General features: G+C 37.3%; 1 protein-coding gene across 5 annotated transcripts in view; it reads left to right on the forward strand.

Annotated features, from left to right (window-relative positions):
- TENM1 (teneurin transmembrane protein 1) overlaps positions 1-13,173 on the forward strand; it is a 915,501-nt gene that overhangs the window by 505,939 nt on the left and 396,389 nt on the right. For all 5 annotated transcript variants that reach the window (XM_084870761.1, XM_084870765.1, XM_084870762.1 and 2 more), the window contains one exon: positions 10,802-11,042. In XM_084870761.1, the coding sequence (XP_084726887.1) occupies positions 10,802-11,042 (241 nt within the window). The remainder of the gene's footprint in view (positions 1-10,801; positions 11,043-13,173) is intronic.

The following is a 13,173-nucleotide window of genomic DNA, read 5'->3' on the forward strand; positions in this document are numbered from 1 at the left end:
GGGGAACCATAAAGACCTAGTAAAATTGGAGGGAGGCCAAGGAGATAAGCAATAATGTAATTGAGGAAATGAATCAGATTTTGAAGGAAAAAGAAAATAGTTAAATATGCATAGCTTAGCATAATCAAAGTTTATAAGGCAAAATAACATAAAATAAAATAAAAAGTTTATAAGGGAAACTTAGTAATAAATCTTAATGTTGGCACCTCTCCAAAAAAAGAACTCTGTTTAACATCTCACTAAAATAACATGTTGAAAAACAGGAAAATGAAAATTTGTAATAATGAGGGAGTTAATCAATAAATATTTCAGGCAGAAAACTTCAGATATAAGCTGTGCCCACTCAATGCCAAAACAGCTATTAGGAATATGAAGAATTCAGTCAAATAAGAATTTGGCATCATAAAACACTCTCTCCCACTATACTCACTGTAATTATTTCTGTTATATAAAATAAATGTAATTGAATTCAAACTACAAATTTTTGAATTTGTTCAAATTAATTAATTTTTAAAATAAAATCATAATCTTGTATTGAATAAAATTATGGGCTAAGTGTGTTGGAGTGATAAAGATGATTCAGACCTGTATCTTGATATAACACAAGTAGATGCACTGTTTAAATACAAGAGGGGAAATAAAACTTACTTGTTACTTCATATGGTACTGTCACTTTCCAGCTCATACCCCTTAGCAAACTACTTAAGTAACCCAGACTATATCAGGCAAAAAGGTTGATAGCTGCCAGTAGTAGTCTAACATTAACTATCAACATCACATTTCTCAATTTACTTGGCCCCAACACATTTGAATAACATGTACATATGTAAAATACTCCTGTGAAAATACCAAGATTTTTCTCCAAAGCCTCTCCCCAACTTTTTATTTTGGTAAGGAATAACCAAACTTTTATCATTCCCATGGTATGCAAAGAAACATTTTATAGGCATGTGTCTACACAAATCACATATTAAAATGGTTTATAGGATCAGAATTGTACCCATTTCCTAGAACTAGCTGTAACCCCATCCCTTTCTCTTCCATCCAAGTGCAGCTCAGTGAGAATGGCACTATTAGAGGTACCACTCTCATGTACCAATTTTAAATCATCTGTGAACTTTAGTCCTCAATTGTAAGTAACAAGTGATTGCAAACATTGGTATGTTTGGGTCATGTACCCTAGAACTGCTGAACTAGAGCAGTGGAGCAAACCATGGGTGACATTTGAGAATCATCTAGTTTATGTGACAGTGACATCTCTTTTCATTGTCCCAGATGGGGGCTATGTACCTATACAGTTTCCAAGTACAGGTGCTGAAGCTCCTTTCCACTTCTCCACTGGATGTACATGGGTCCCCTTTGTTTCTAAAGTCATGTTGGGGCTGGAGGAACTACAGGTATAGAGGAACTTTCTCACCAACTAGCTAGACAGTGATGGTTAGATGGTGGGATTAATAATCAGTACTTTTGCCCTGGCCAGTTTTGCTCAGTGGTTGGAGCATTTGCCTGAGGACTAAAGAGTCATGAATTTGATTTCATTCAAGGGTGCATACTTTGGTTGCAGGCTCCAGTCCAGGCCTCCAACGGGAGGCAACCAATCAATATGTCTCTCACACGGATGGATGTTTCTCTCTCTTCTCCTTCTCCTTCCCTCCCATTGAATCAATAGAAAAATAGCCTCAGGTGAGGATTAACAAAAAAGAATAATAATCAGTACTTTTTTCTCCAGTTTTTATTTGAAAATAAAAGTTTGGAGTGGAGGGGCTAAACATTTCCCCACCCTTTCCTAGATCTCCATGCTTAGTTTTTATCTTCTAGGATTTTCCTGTCTCTCGCTTTTTTTATTATTATTATTACTCTTACTTTAACTTGCCCTCATTGTTTAACATGTGGCAGTTTGAAAAATATTTTTCTTAGAAATTTAGACACAGTCATAATCTTTTCTTGATTTGTGCTTTAAACCTTGAGCTACATTTTCATAAATAACATTAGAATTATTTTAATCCATTGGCTTTTTTGTTGTTATTAATCCTCACTTGGGGATACTTTTAGAGAGTGGAAGGGAGGGAGGGGAAGAGAGAGACAGACAAACAGAGGCACATCATATGGTTGCCTCCCACATTCACTCCCTACCCTAGCTATCTGCATTTGACTGGGAATCAAAGCCCTCATACTTGGGTATGTGGGGCCAAGGTTTTAGACACTGAGAAACACCAGCCAGGGCTTCATCCATTGCTTTTTGAACAAATATAGAGTGGGCATTTATAAGCCTATCTAATTAAAGAGAAATATGCAAATTGACCATCTCCATCACACAAGATGGCCACCCCCATGTGGTCAAAGATGGCTGCCCCCATATGGACACAAGATGGCTGCCATAGATAGCCAGCAGGGGAGGGCAGTTGTGGGTGATCAGGCCAGCAGGGGAGGGCAGTTATGGGTGACTAAGCTGGCAGAAGAGGGAGTGGGGGGGACCCAGACCAGCAGGGGAGGGTACCCAGGTCTGCAGGGGAGGGAAGTTGGGGGACCAGGCCTGCAGGGGAGGGCAGTTGGGGGCAATAGGGCCAGCAGGGGAGCAATTAGGCCTTGATCAGGCTGGCATGGGAGTGGTTAGGGGATGTTCAAGCTGGCAGGAAGAAGTGGTTAGGGGCAAAATGGCAGGCAGGCAGGCAAGCAGTTGGGAGCCAGCAGCCCTGGAGGGGTCCCAGATTGGAGTGTGTGCAGGCTGGGCTGTGGGACACACTCCCCCTCCCCCCATGCATGAATTTTGTGCAGTGGGTCTCTAGTAGTCTAATAAAAATGAAGCTCTGAAAATGAAAACTCAGAATATTTATTAATTAATTTATTAAATGACTTGCTATCAATTAATTTATAGCCCACCATTATCTACTTGCAAATAAATAATGAACTTGGGGAATAAAAATAATTGAAATACCTACATACTACTTTAGTTTGAGTATAAACTAAATATGAACTTTTAAGGATCATTACATTTTTATATTTTCTTTTTGACATACTTCGCTGCCTAATAATAGAAGCCACAGCATCATTGTCAGCATAAGATAAAACAGGGCAATTACCTATTTCATGTTTCATGATATATAATGGATAACAGAGTTTCCTTCAAGACCATAGTGAAAAAGGCTTTGGCCAACCACTAATTTTAATTGTTAATTAATACCATTTAGTAATATTTGGAATTTGACATTTAAAATTCCAAATTGTGCTGTAAAGTAGAGCTCTTTGCCATTCTACTGAGAAAAAGAAATAGGTAATACATTTTCTAACATTTCCAAACCACTCTAAAAATATATGCAAAAATGTATCTATCCTATATTTTTACAACCAATGAAATTAGGTAGTTTGAACACTTACTTCAATCATTTAAGCAAAATAGAATTTAGCCACAGTCCTTTCTTTCTTTTTTTTTTTCTTGTTGTGAAGTTCTAGTTTGTTTGTCTTAATCTATGTCAGAGAGTTGATTGAGTTAACAAACCAGCCATTTATTGACAGGAATATTGACTATGATGCCTAAGATTGGCTAATTGCACTATGGAAAGCCAATACAGGGTACAGCACAGGTGGATTCCCCTGTAACAGAGACAGGGGAAATGGATTGGAGGAGGACAGCCTTATGAATATTTGATTCACTATTATGTCTGTACAACCCACTGGAAAACATGAGAGACTAATGAAGCCTAGAAAATAGAAAGTTTAGACTTTCTGGAGGTAGAGTAGCACATCCTTTGAAAATAAGTATCAGCTTATGGAGAGACTGAAGTGCAAATATGAGTTTCAGTACAAACATGTCAAAAGAGCGTAGGTGCTTCAGTGTTGATCTTTATTTTTAGTGGTTGCAACAAAGATCAGCCTAATTGACAAAAATTAATAGAGTATACTCTCTTACTTGCTGGCTAACTGAGAGGGCCATTCAGAGTCCTTAAAGGGGATGTACTATGCAGTCTCAAAGACAGTCCATAGTATTGCAGGGCTCAGGAGCCTGACATAGTGGAGTTATCCAGAACCAGATTGAAATCTTGTAAACTGGAAAACATTGTAATCTATTGTTAGCCTTCCTTAGAGCTTCTGTGATTCTTCTGCAGTCATCTGTTGTTGCTTTATTAATTGCACATTCTTTCTTCCTCCTCTGCCTCTTTTCTATTGTTGTGTGTGTCTTGATCTTACATGTACATAAATATTTATTAACTATTAGCTACTTAGTAGCCTTTATTTATTTTTCAATACAATGGTTGACTTAACTAATGAATCCACTTTTATTTAATGATATATTAATACTAGTATATTAATATTTGGGCACTATTATTTTAGCCAGAAAAATAATAAGGCATACTTGTTCACTCAATTTTCTTCAGAAAACCAATTTTCTTACATTCGTATTATAATGTTGAGAACAGAAATGTCCATAGCGAGACACAAGACTAATTTGATGGCCACTGAGCACTATCAAGTTAATAGATATTAGCTATAACATGCAAATTTATAAACTGCGTCCTTGTGAAAGCTCCTTGTGACAAGAAAGTGTTTTAAAGTAGTAATATACATTTAGAATTCATAGTAATGATTAATATTAATAATAAACCTTTCCTCCTTTTTAAGCCTTTTTAAAAAATATCATTTCCTGCTTAGAAGGGAGAATAGCTCAGAAAAGCAACCCAAGGAACCAAAGGCCTTCAAATAGCTTGAGAGACTTGACATAAGTAGTTAAGGCAGTAGTCCTTAGTTTCCTAATTTTCCTTGCTCATTTATAGATTACCAAGATCTAAGTAAGCATTAATTAATATTGCCTCATAAGAGCTCAAGGAAGTGGTTAAATGCAAATACAGGTGATAAAGACCTTGGGTGGTAGATGGGGGTGGGTTAGAAAAGGTCAATGTGGGGGAATGGGGACATATGTAATCCCTTATCCAAAACCTTTGGGGTCTAGTTGTTTCAGAATTTAGAATTTTTCAGATTTTATAGATGTGTGACACCCAGTTTTGCCCAGCACTCCTTAACAAAATATATCAATACTTCCATAACTAAATATATGAAAATACACTAAATGATATAAATAAACACCATACATATTCTCATATCAGTTCAGATCAAGTTTTGCCACCAGTTGAATCAGAAATATATTCAGTTTTCAGGATTTTTTTCAATTCCGGAATTTCAGAGAAAGAATTGTTGAACTATCCCCCCTTTTGGCCAATGGGATAATGAAACACAAACTAAGGTCCATAAGTGCAGATGTGTTTTCTGTCTCCCTGTGACCTTTTTACAGAGCTCTAGGTATATATGTGTCCCTTTTGGCAACATACACTGCATTGTAATTTTGGAGAAAAATCATTTGTAGGGTATTGTCATAATGTCACTACAGAAAGAAGGCTCAATTAAGACCACAATCTGGGGAAAACTAGACGTGTCACTACTTTGGTCAAATTTTTAAAGAAATCGTGATCTACTAGTATTTCTTATTACTGTATTAATGACAATATTTATTTTAATATCTACAGAAAATTATTTAGTTCTGTTATAAATCTTGTTTATTTTTAAAATATATTTTATTGATTTTTTTATAGAGAGGAAGTGAGAGGGATAGAAAATTAGAAACATCGATGAGAGGGAAACATCAATCAGCTGCTTCTTGCACACCCCCTACTGGGCATGTTCCTGCAACCAAGGTACATGCCCTTGACCAGAATCAAACCTGGGACCCTTGAGTCCGCAGGCTGATGCTCTCTCCACTGAGCCAAATCAGTTAGGGCCAAAGCTTGTTTTGAAAATATTAATTTGTTCCATGCTATTGGTATATTTGAGAACAATTTGAACATAATTTTTTTCATTTGAATATGTGTGACTCCATCTGTTCAAAATACTAGATGAAATAAGCCAGAGAAAGACAAGTATCACATGATCTCATTCATGTGTAATCTAATGAACAAAATAAACCGATGAACAAAATAAATACAGAGACATAGAAGCATGGAACAGACTGACAAAACTTAGAGGGAAGGCAGGAGGTGGGTAGGTTGGTGGGTGGGAAGAGATAAACCAAAGAACTGTTATGCATATATGCATAACTCATGGACACAGACAATAGGGTGATAAAGGCCTTGGGTGGTGGATGGGGGCAGGTTAGAAGAGGTCAATATGGGAGATCCGGAACATATGTAGTACCTTTAACAATAAAGATTTAAAAAATATTGAATCTAGAAAACTGCATACAGCTCAATAAGTCATGTAGGAATACACAAAATGAACATATACATACATACACCTGAAATATACACCAGCTATCTTAGTTCATCGCTTGTGTTAGGAGTCTTATCCACATCCACTATTAGAGCTTTCTGTCTAATTGATAACACTCTTTCCACCACTTCATATTAACTCATAAGTTCTGCCACCCGCTTTTACAGGCAAACTTCAGGTCATATGTCCCAGCTCCGTTTTCCCATAAGCCCTTTGCAAATGTATGATGATACACAGTACCATGAATATTAGAAGTACAAACATTGCCTTACAGATAAATTTACTGTGTGTGCTAACGAAATGAAAGGGGCAAAGAAACCTGATTGACACTCTGATAAGTTCCCACATGATGTTTCTGAAAGATATTCTAATTTCTGGTTAAAAGTTTCTCTGACACATGATTTAAAATAAGGTTTCTTTGCAAAAGAGAGAAAAAAAAGAAAAAGGTGTACTGGACAATTTTCTTCTCCCTCTTACCTTTTGAAGACAAAGGTAATGTTTCTGAAGACTTACAGTTTTTGAACAGCTCTGGCACACCTAACATGCTTTGGATTTGGATATTCAGTTTGGAGGAATATCTCTACCTTCCCACCCTCACTCCCCTAGATAGGTTTTCTTACCAAGTTATTTTAGGACCTCAAATCTGAAACTGAATCCTATCCCAGTATATTATTTGAATTGGTCCTTTCCATCTGAAAACTTAATTTACTTTTAAAAGCTTTATAACTATGGATATCCACATATGCATAGTCACTACTCCCCCTTCTGCTTTGCATCTTTCCTGGGCACAGAAACATATGGTTGCCAGATACACTTGGAAGTGAATGCATGTGACTCTTTACCCTTATACCTAGTGTTCTAGAGCTCCTGACACTGAACCCTAATGTATTTTTCATTAGTGTTTAATGTTGGGAAATCCCATTTCATGGAGCCCAAGGATTAAATTACTTCATTTGGGAGGAAATAAGTGCATTTCCCATCTTTTTCCTGAGGTGAAAAAAAAAAATGAAGCTGAGATGATTTGCATTTCATAAGGGCTTAAGGTCCTTAAGGTATTCCACTCAGTGCAACAATCCAATATTGTGAAAGCTTTTAAAAACAGTATTAACAAGTAGGAAAACCTCTGCATATTTAAAATGTGGAAACAATAATACACAATAAAATAGGTATAAATCAAGAGAGAGAGAGAGAGAGAGAGAGAGAGAGAGAGAGAGAGAGAGAGAGAGAGAGAGAATATCAAAATTACTATGTACGGCATTTTTACCTGCAGCAGAAATGGCATAGTATTTTATAATAATACCATGATTGTAACTTTTGATAAAGTATAACTGAAGTAGAATTTTTACCTCTCTTTTTTCCAAAATATAAGTGAGTTGCAAAGATTTTGAGGAAATCCAGCAAGCAGTAAATCCAGATGATAATGACTGGTTCTTTCTTTTGAATAATTGTAATGAATAGAAGCTTTCTTTCTTTTGAACAACTGTACTCAGAGAAACATTACTGATTAGAATAATAGATATATAGATAGCATATATATCGTGTGGAGGTGTTCTGAACCCAAGACCTAAAATTGATTTCTTCTTCTAACTCTGGACTCCCACCCTTTGCTTCCATTCCCTATGTTGTTAAGTTCATGGATTTAAATGGCAAATCTGCAGAGTGTTTCACAGCTGCTCTTTTTATATATCTGAGGGGAATGATCTTAAGCACCCTCTTCAGGGTATCATTGATCTTCCCCATGACACTGGGATACATTTCATGGAAACCTCCCAGGCGAAACCTACTGCTTTGTAAACTATCAAATAGATATCCAGTGGCTACATCAGAATGAAAATTCCAAAGGAACAAAGAAGGTGGTATTCTAAGTTCCAGGGTAGATGATATTTCTTTAAGAAACACACTCTATTTTGGAACATAGACAAAAACATGAGATATCAATGGGATACTGTAATTTTGCAATCTATGAAGCCAAATTTGTAAGAATGGTAAGTGTTACATTCAGAGAAGAGAGTCGTTTATTTTCTGGAATAGTATAATGGAAAGAGTATTGGGCTGGGAATCATCAGGCATAGGCAGACAAATTAATACATGTTGAGTGACTAAATGAGTTATTTTATCTATAAGCCTTGATTCTTTGTTTCTAAAATGGAGAAGGACTGACCCCTATGGTCATTTCCAGTCATACTTCTACTAAGAACAAATGGCCACTGGCACACTGTTCAAGCACATTTTACATGAATTCAATGTAATTGTTAGGAAAAAATACTGTATCCATTTTACAAAGAAGGGGTTAAAGTTTCAGAATAGCAGAAGCATAACTCAAACATAGATTTGTCATTCCCCCAACTTCTGTGTTCTTTTCACTCTGCTGTGTTGCATAGCATTACACCACGCTGCCTTTTCCCCTAAATTTAAGGAGATATAATCTAAAACAGTGGTCAGCAAACTCATTAGTCAACAGAGCCAAATATCAACAGTACAACAATTAAAATTTCTTTTTGAGAGCCACATTTTTTAAACTTAAACTTCTTCTAATGCCACTTCTTCAAAATAGACTCACCAGGTCATGTTATTTTGTGGAAGAGCCACGCTCAAGGGATCAAAAAGCCGCATGTGGCTCCCGAGCCGCAGTTTGTGACCACGGTTCTAAGAGATAAGCTCTCTTATAAACAAATCACTGCAAAGCAAGGTGGTATGTCATAAAGGAAAAATCCAGAAAATGTGGAGGATTGTGTCTCTAAATCTTAAGGAGGTGAGAAGAAAACTCATCACAGAGATCTGCAATATAGTAAATAGAGCACTGGCCAGAGAGTCCGGACATATGAGTTATAATATAGACCATACCACTCACTTAACAAGTATCACTGGACAAGCAGTTCTCTGGGTATCAGTTTTCTCATCTTCAAAATGAGAGGTTGTACAGGGCCCTTTGGGTTCCAGCATTCAATGCTTCTTTGATTCCCAAGGATGGAAATCATGCTTCTGGTAATGGTTATAAGTACAAGCCCAGGAGTTTAAAAAAATTAATGAGATGTTAAGTACTTGTGATGATTTTTTTTTAGTGGATAAGGGATTTTGGCTGGGCCAGGAATAATGGAGGTGATTTGGAAAATTCATGAAGCATTTTAGTTCCTTTTAAATATATGAGGGTAGCTAACTATCTAAAGAAATTCTTTCTATAAAATGAATCGTATCCGCTCTCATGCCTATCTATCTTTTGTACAATTCCATTTTTCATATAGCAAGTTCATTTAAAGGGAGAGCCACTTATACTAGAAAACACAGTGAGGAATTTGCCATGCTCGGAGCACTAGTGTCATTTTTAAATACTAAAACCATACAGATGTGTTCAAAATTCAAGTTTAAAGTGGAAAGACTGAAATGAGTCTTTTTTTTTTCCCCCTGTGATCAGCCACTGCAAAGTATATATCCCCACAAACCAGCTGAGCCCTTTGCTGGGCATCAGAAGTCTCTGGCATTGTTCTGCTTTTCAACTCTCAGTCATTTGGGAGGTGGGGCAAAGCCATTGCAGTCTGCAAAGTTTATCCAGAACATGCTGGTGCTACAAGAAATGATTTGACATCTATTATATTTCTCCTGTAGACGAGAGGTGGCTACCAGCTACAGTAGCAATTTCTTTTCAAAGGGGCTTAATTGGGGTATTTCTCATGGGCCAAATTCTAACTCACTGTCTTTACGTGTGCCTACCAGGAAAACAGTGGAAACATACAAAATAATAGCAACAACAGAGTCTATCCCAGGCTGTCTTCTCTGCAAATAGGCAGAAACAAACAAACAAATAAAAACAAAACAAAACAAACAGGGACCCTGCTGCCCAAGCTCCTGCTAATATGGCATAGCTCCTAGAAAGGTGTGGCAGGGGGGCTTGGGGTTACAGAGTGTGCTTTGGGTGACCATGGAAATATATATAATAACCTGAACAAACTCTTTCTAGCCTATTTTTACAAGTAGCAGACTAGAGGGGCTGACAGAGAGATTAGTTTCAGGCAGTTGAGTTACACACTTATGAGCTGCTTTTCTGAAGTATGGATTTGCTCCCTTGTAGGCAGGCTAGCATCCTTTTTTGAGGCGAGCCAGACGGTGGTCTTATAGTTATATTGGAAGTGTTGAATGATTTTCCTTGCAATAAATGTGTGCCTTTCACTGGTATTTTCCAAAGTGCGACTTTTGCAGCTGATGGAAATCGGCTCGCTTTTGTTCTGTAACTTTGTGTCTTGTTGATGATTTATTTGTTCAGTAGCAGAAACTATGACAAATTGTGTAAGGCGGCCTCATTTACTTTTTTAGCTGCAATATCCCTGAAGAGTTTATATGTAAATGCAACTGTGAATGCTTTACATTTCATGAGCATGTGGGCACTTGTCTTTGAAAGTCAAGTGACATTTTTACAGAGAGACTAAATTTAACACTCACCACACCTCACAGGTTATATTATTTTGAAATGTGAAATCTGACAGGCTGTGTTTTCCTGACTGCCAAATGGGAGAGTAAGTCTCTATTTTGTGTTTTTCTTCTCTCCTTTTAGACATGCAGAGCAGCCCACACAACCAATTCACCTTCAGGCCCCTCCCACCGCCACCGCCACCTCCTCATGCCTGCACCTGTGCCAGGAAGCCTCCCCCTACAGCGGACTCTCTTCAGAGGAGGTCTATGACTACCCGCAGCCAGCCCAGCCCAGCTGCTCCAGCTCCTCCAACCAGCACACAGGATTCAGTTCATCTGCATAACAGCTGGGTCTTGAACAGCAACATCCCATTGGAGACCAGGTACTTGAACTATTACTGATCCCACTAAACTTAAGGATTAGCAGACAATGATTCCACTGAGTACAGAAACTCATCTTACCATAGACATCCGCAAAGACACTCATTGGAACACAGAGATGCAGAGCCCTTCACAAGAACAGATGCACACACAGGAACACACATCTAGATCCAGGCCTACCAGCAGACACAGGCCAGAACAGATACATGTAAAAAGATGAAACCACAGATGCCTAATTATTCCACAGGCCGACACCCACAAAATCATAGGAAACAAAGCTGTTACCTAAGGCTATCATTGCTTCCTCAAACTACTAAAAGACAATCATCCCTTGTTTAAAAGAAACTGTAATATTACAGAAAAATCTAAGCACAATTGGAGGAACAGCAATCCTGGGCATTTTATTTATTATAGGACTTTTTGAAATATTAAGTTGCCTTCCAACATTTTAAGAAGGGACTTGCTTCATGAATTGGAAGTCCTTGTGTAATTTTAAAAACTTGATTCTGCCTTTAGGATGAAGTTTGGTTTTTTGAGCAAAGAAGTTTGCCTCTATTTTTCTGTCACTTCATGTATTTAGTTTCCAGAGTCACTCCTCAAATCTTTGTCATGTGACTACTCCTCCACAGCTCTAGGTCCCTAAATCATAATACATTTTTAGCTCAAGCTGCGATTAACTGAGAAACTGTTCATCATTTCCAGTCACTATCTTAAATAGAAAATTACAACTTTCTATTAATATGAAAAACATTACCTAATAAAACACAGTATTCTATTATCTTACAAATTCAAGGTCTCCCCCTTGTCTTCTCTATGCCTTATTTAGATCTACCACCAAAACTTTTTATAAATGCATTTGTATGTAAAAAGTGGGTGTAATATATCACTTCATAAGCAATGTCTGGTGTCAATTCTGATCAATTTCTATCCCACTATCTGGTAATAGAAATAGAAAGGGGAGGACTAATAAACCCACATTATAAGGCTGGTTATTTTTTTCCCTAAGCAGCATATTATGTTAAATGCCAGGTATGGCTACAGAATGTGTCACCATCAACAAACCAAAAGCACTTTGGCCCAAATCCAGGAAACTATATCATCCGTCACTTACTAGATTACATAGTTTTATAAAGTGATGTTTCTGCTATCTTCCAAGAGAAAATATAGCAGTCAGCACATATGGTGAAGATAACACAATTAGCACTGTGCTACTGATAGTGTTTGTATAATGTTCTTTTTTTATTTTTTAATTGAAGACAGGGAGGTGATTGAAGTGAGCAAAGCAGCGATTAATGTACAGTATATCTTTAAGGAGTTTTCACTAACATTGGTGATTACTCTTTCTTCTTTTAATTCCTTTGCAGGGCCTAGTGACAGAGAGCTAAGGAAACACTGGGGCAATCTGGCTAACTAGAAATCCTGACAAGCAAACACACTCCTTTCCTCTAAGAAGCCAAATAACAGGAAATCTGGAAGGAGGATGGGGAATGGGCTCTGGCAAATGAAGAGATAAAACTATTCTTATTTGAAATGTACATCTAGGCATGTTTGTACAAACTACACCCACGGACCTTCTGTATCTATGCAAGGAATGTATTAATTGCTCTCAGTTTTATAAGACACAGAGAAGAACATAAGTTTTCATGTGAGACTGAGCACAGAGTACCTTTTTAGTATATTTGAGAACATATTCTGTATCACAAAGATGAATTTTTAGAAAACCTATCAGTCTGATCAGCTGGGATTTTCCAAATATATCCTTTAAAATATTTTCATGTGTATTCAATCAAAGGTAACTGTGGGTGACCTGACACCTACTCGTGAGGTGTGTAACATAACTTATCTGAGCCTCAGCTTCCTCATCTGTAAAAAATGAATAGAAATATGCTTGTCTCAACAGGTGGTTAGGAATATCAAACTGGTATATCAGAAAGTGCTTCATACATTGTAAAGCACTATACAATTCAAAGGAAATATTGTTACCCAAACTAAGTGGTCACACTATCTCTATAATAGGGAACTGACTCATTCCTAAGGCATTCCATGTCATCTCAAACAGCTACTGCAACGTTCTTATTGAACCAAAATCTCCCACCTCTTAATTCTGCCAGTTTCTCCCAGATCTGGCTCCAG

Source organism: Pipistrellus hanaki (genome assembly GCF_964339955.1).
Source record: "Pipistrellus hanaki genome assembly, chromosome: X".
NCBI lineage: Eukaryota > Metazoa > Chordata > Mammalia > Chiroptera > Vespertilionidae > Pipistrellus > Pipistrellus hanaki.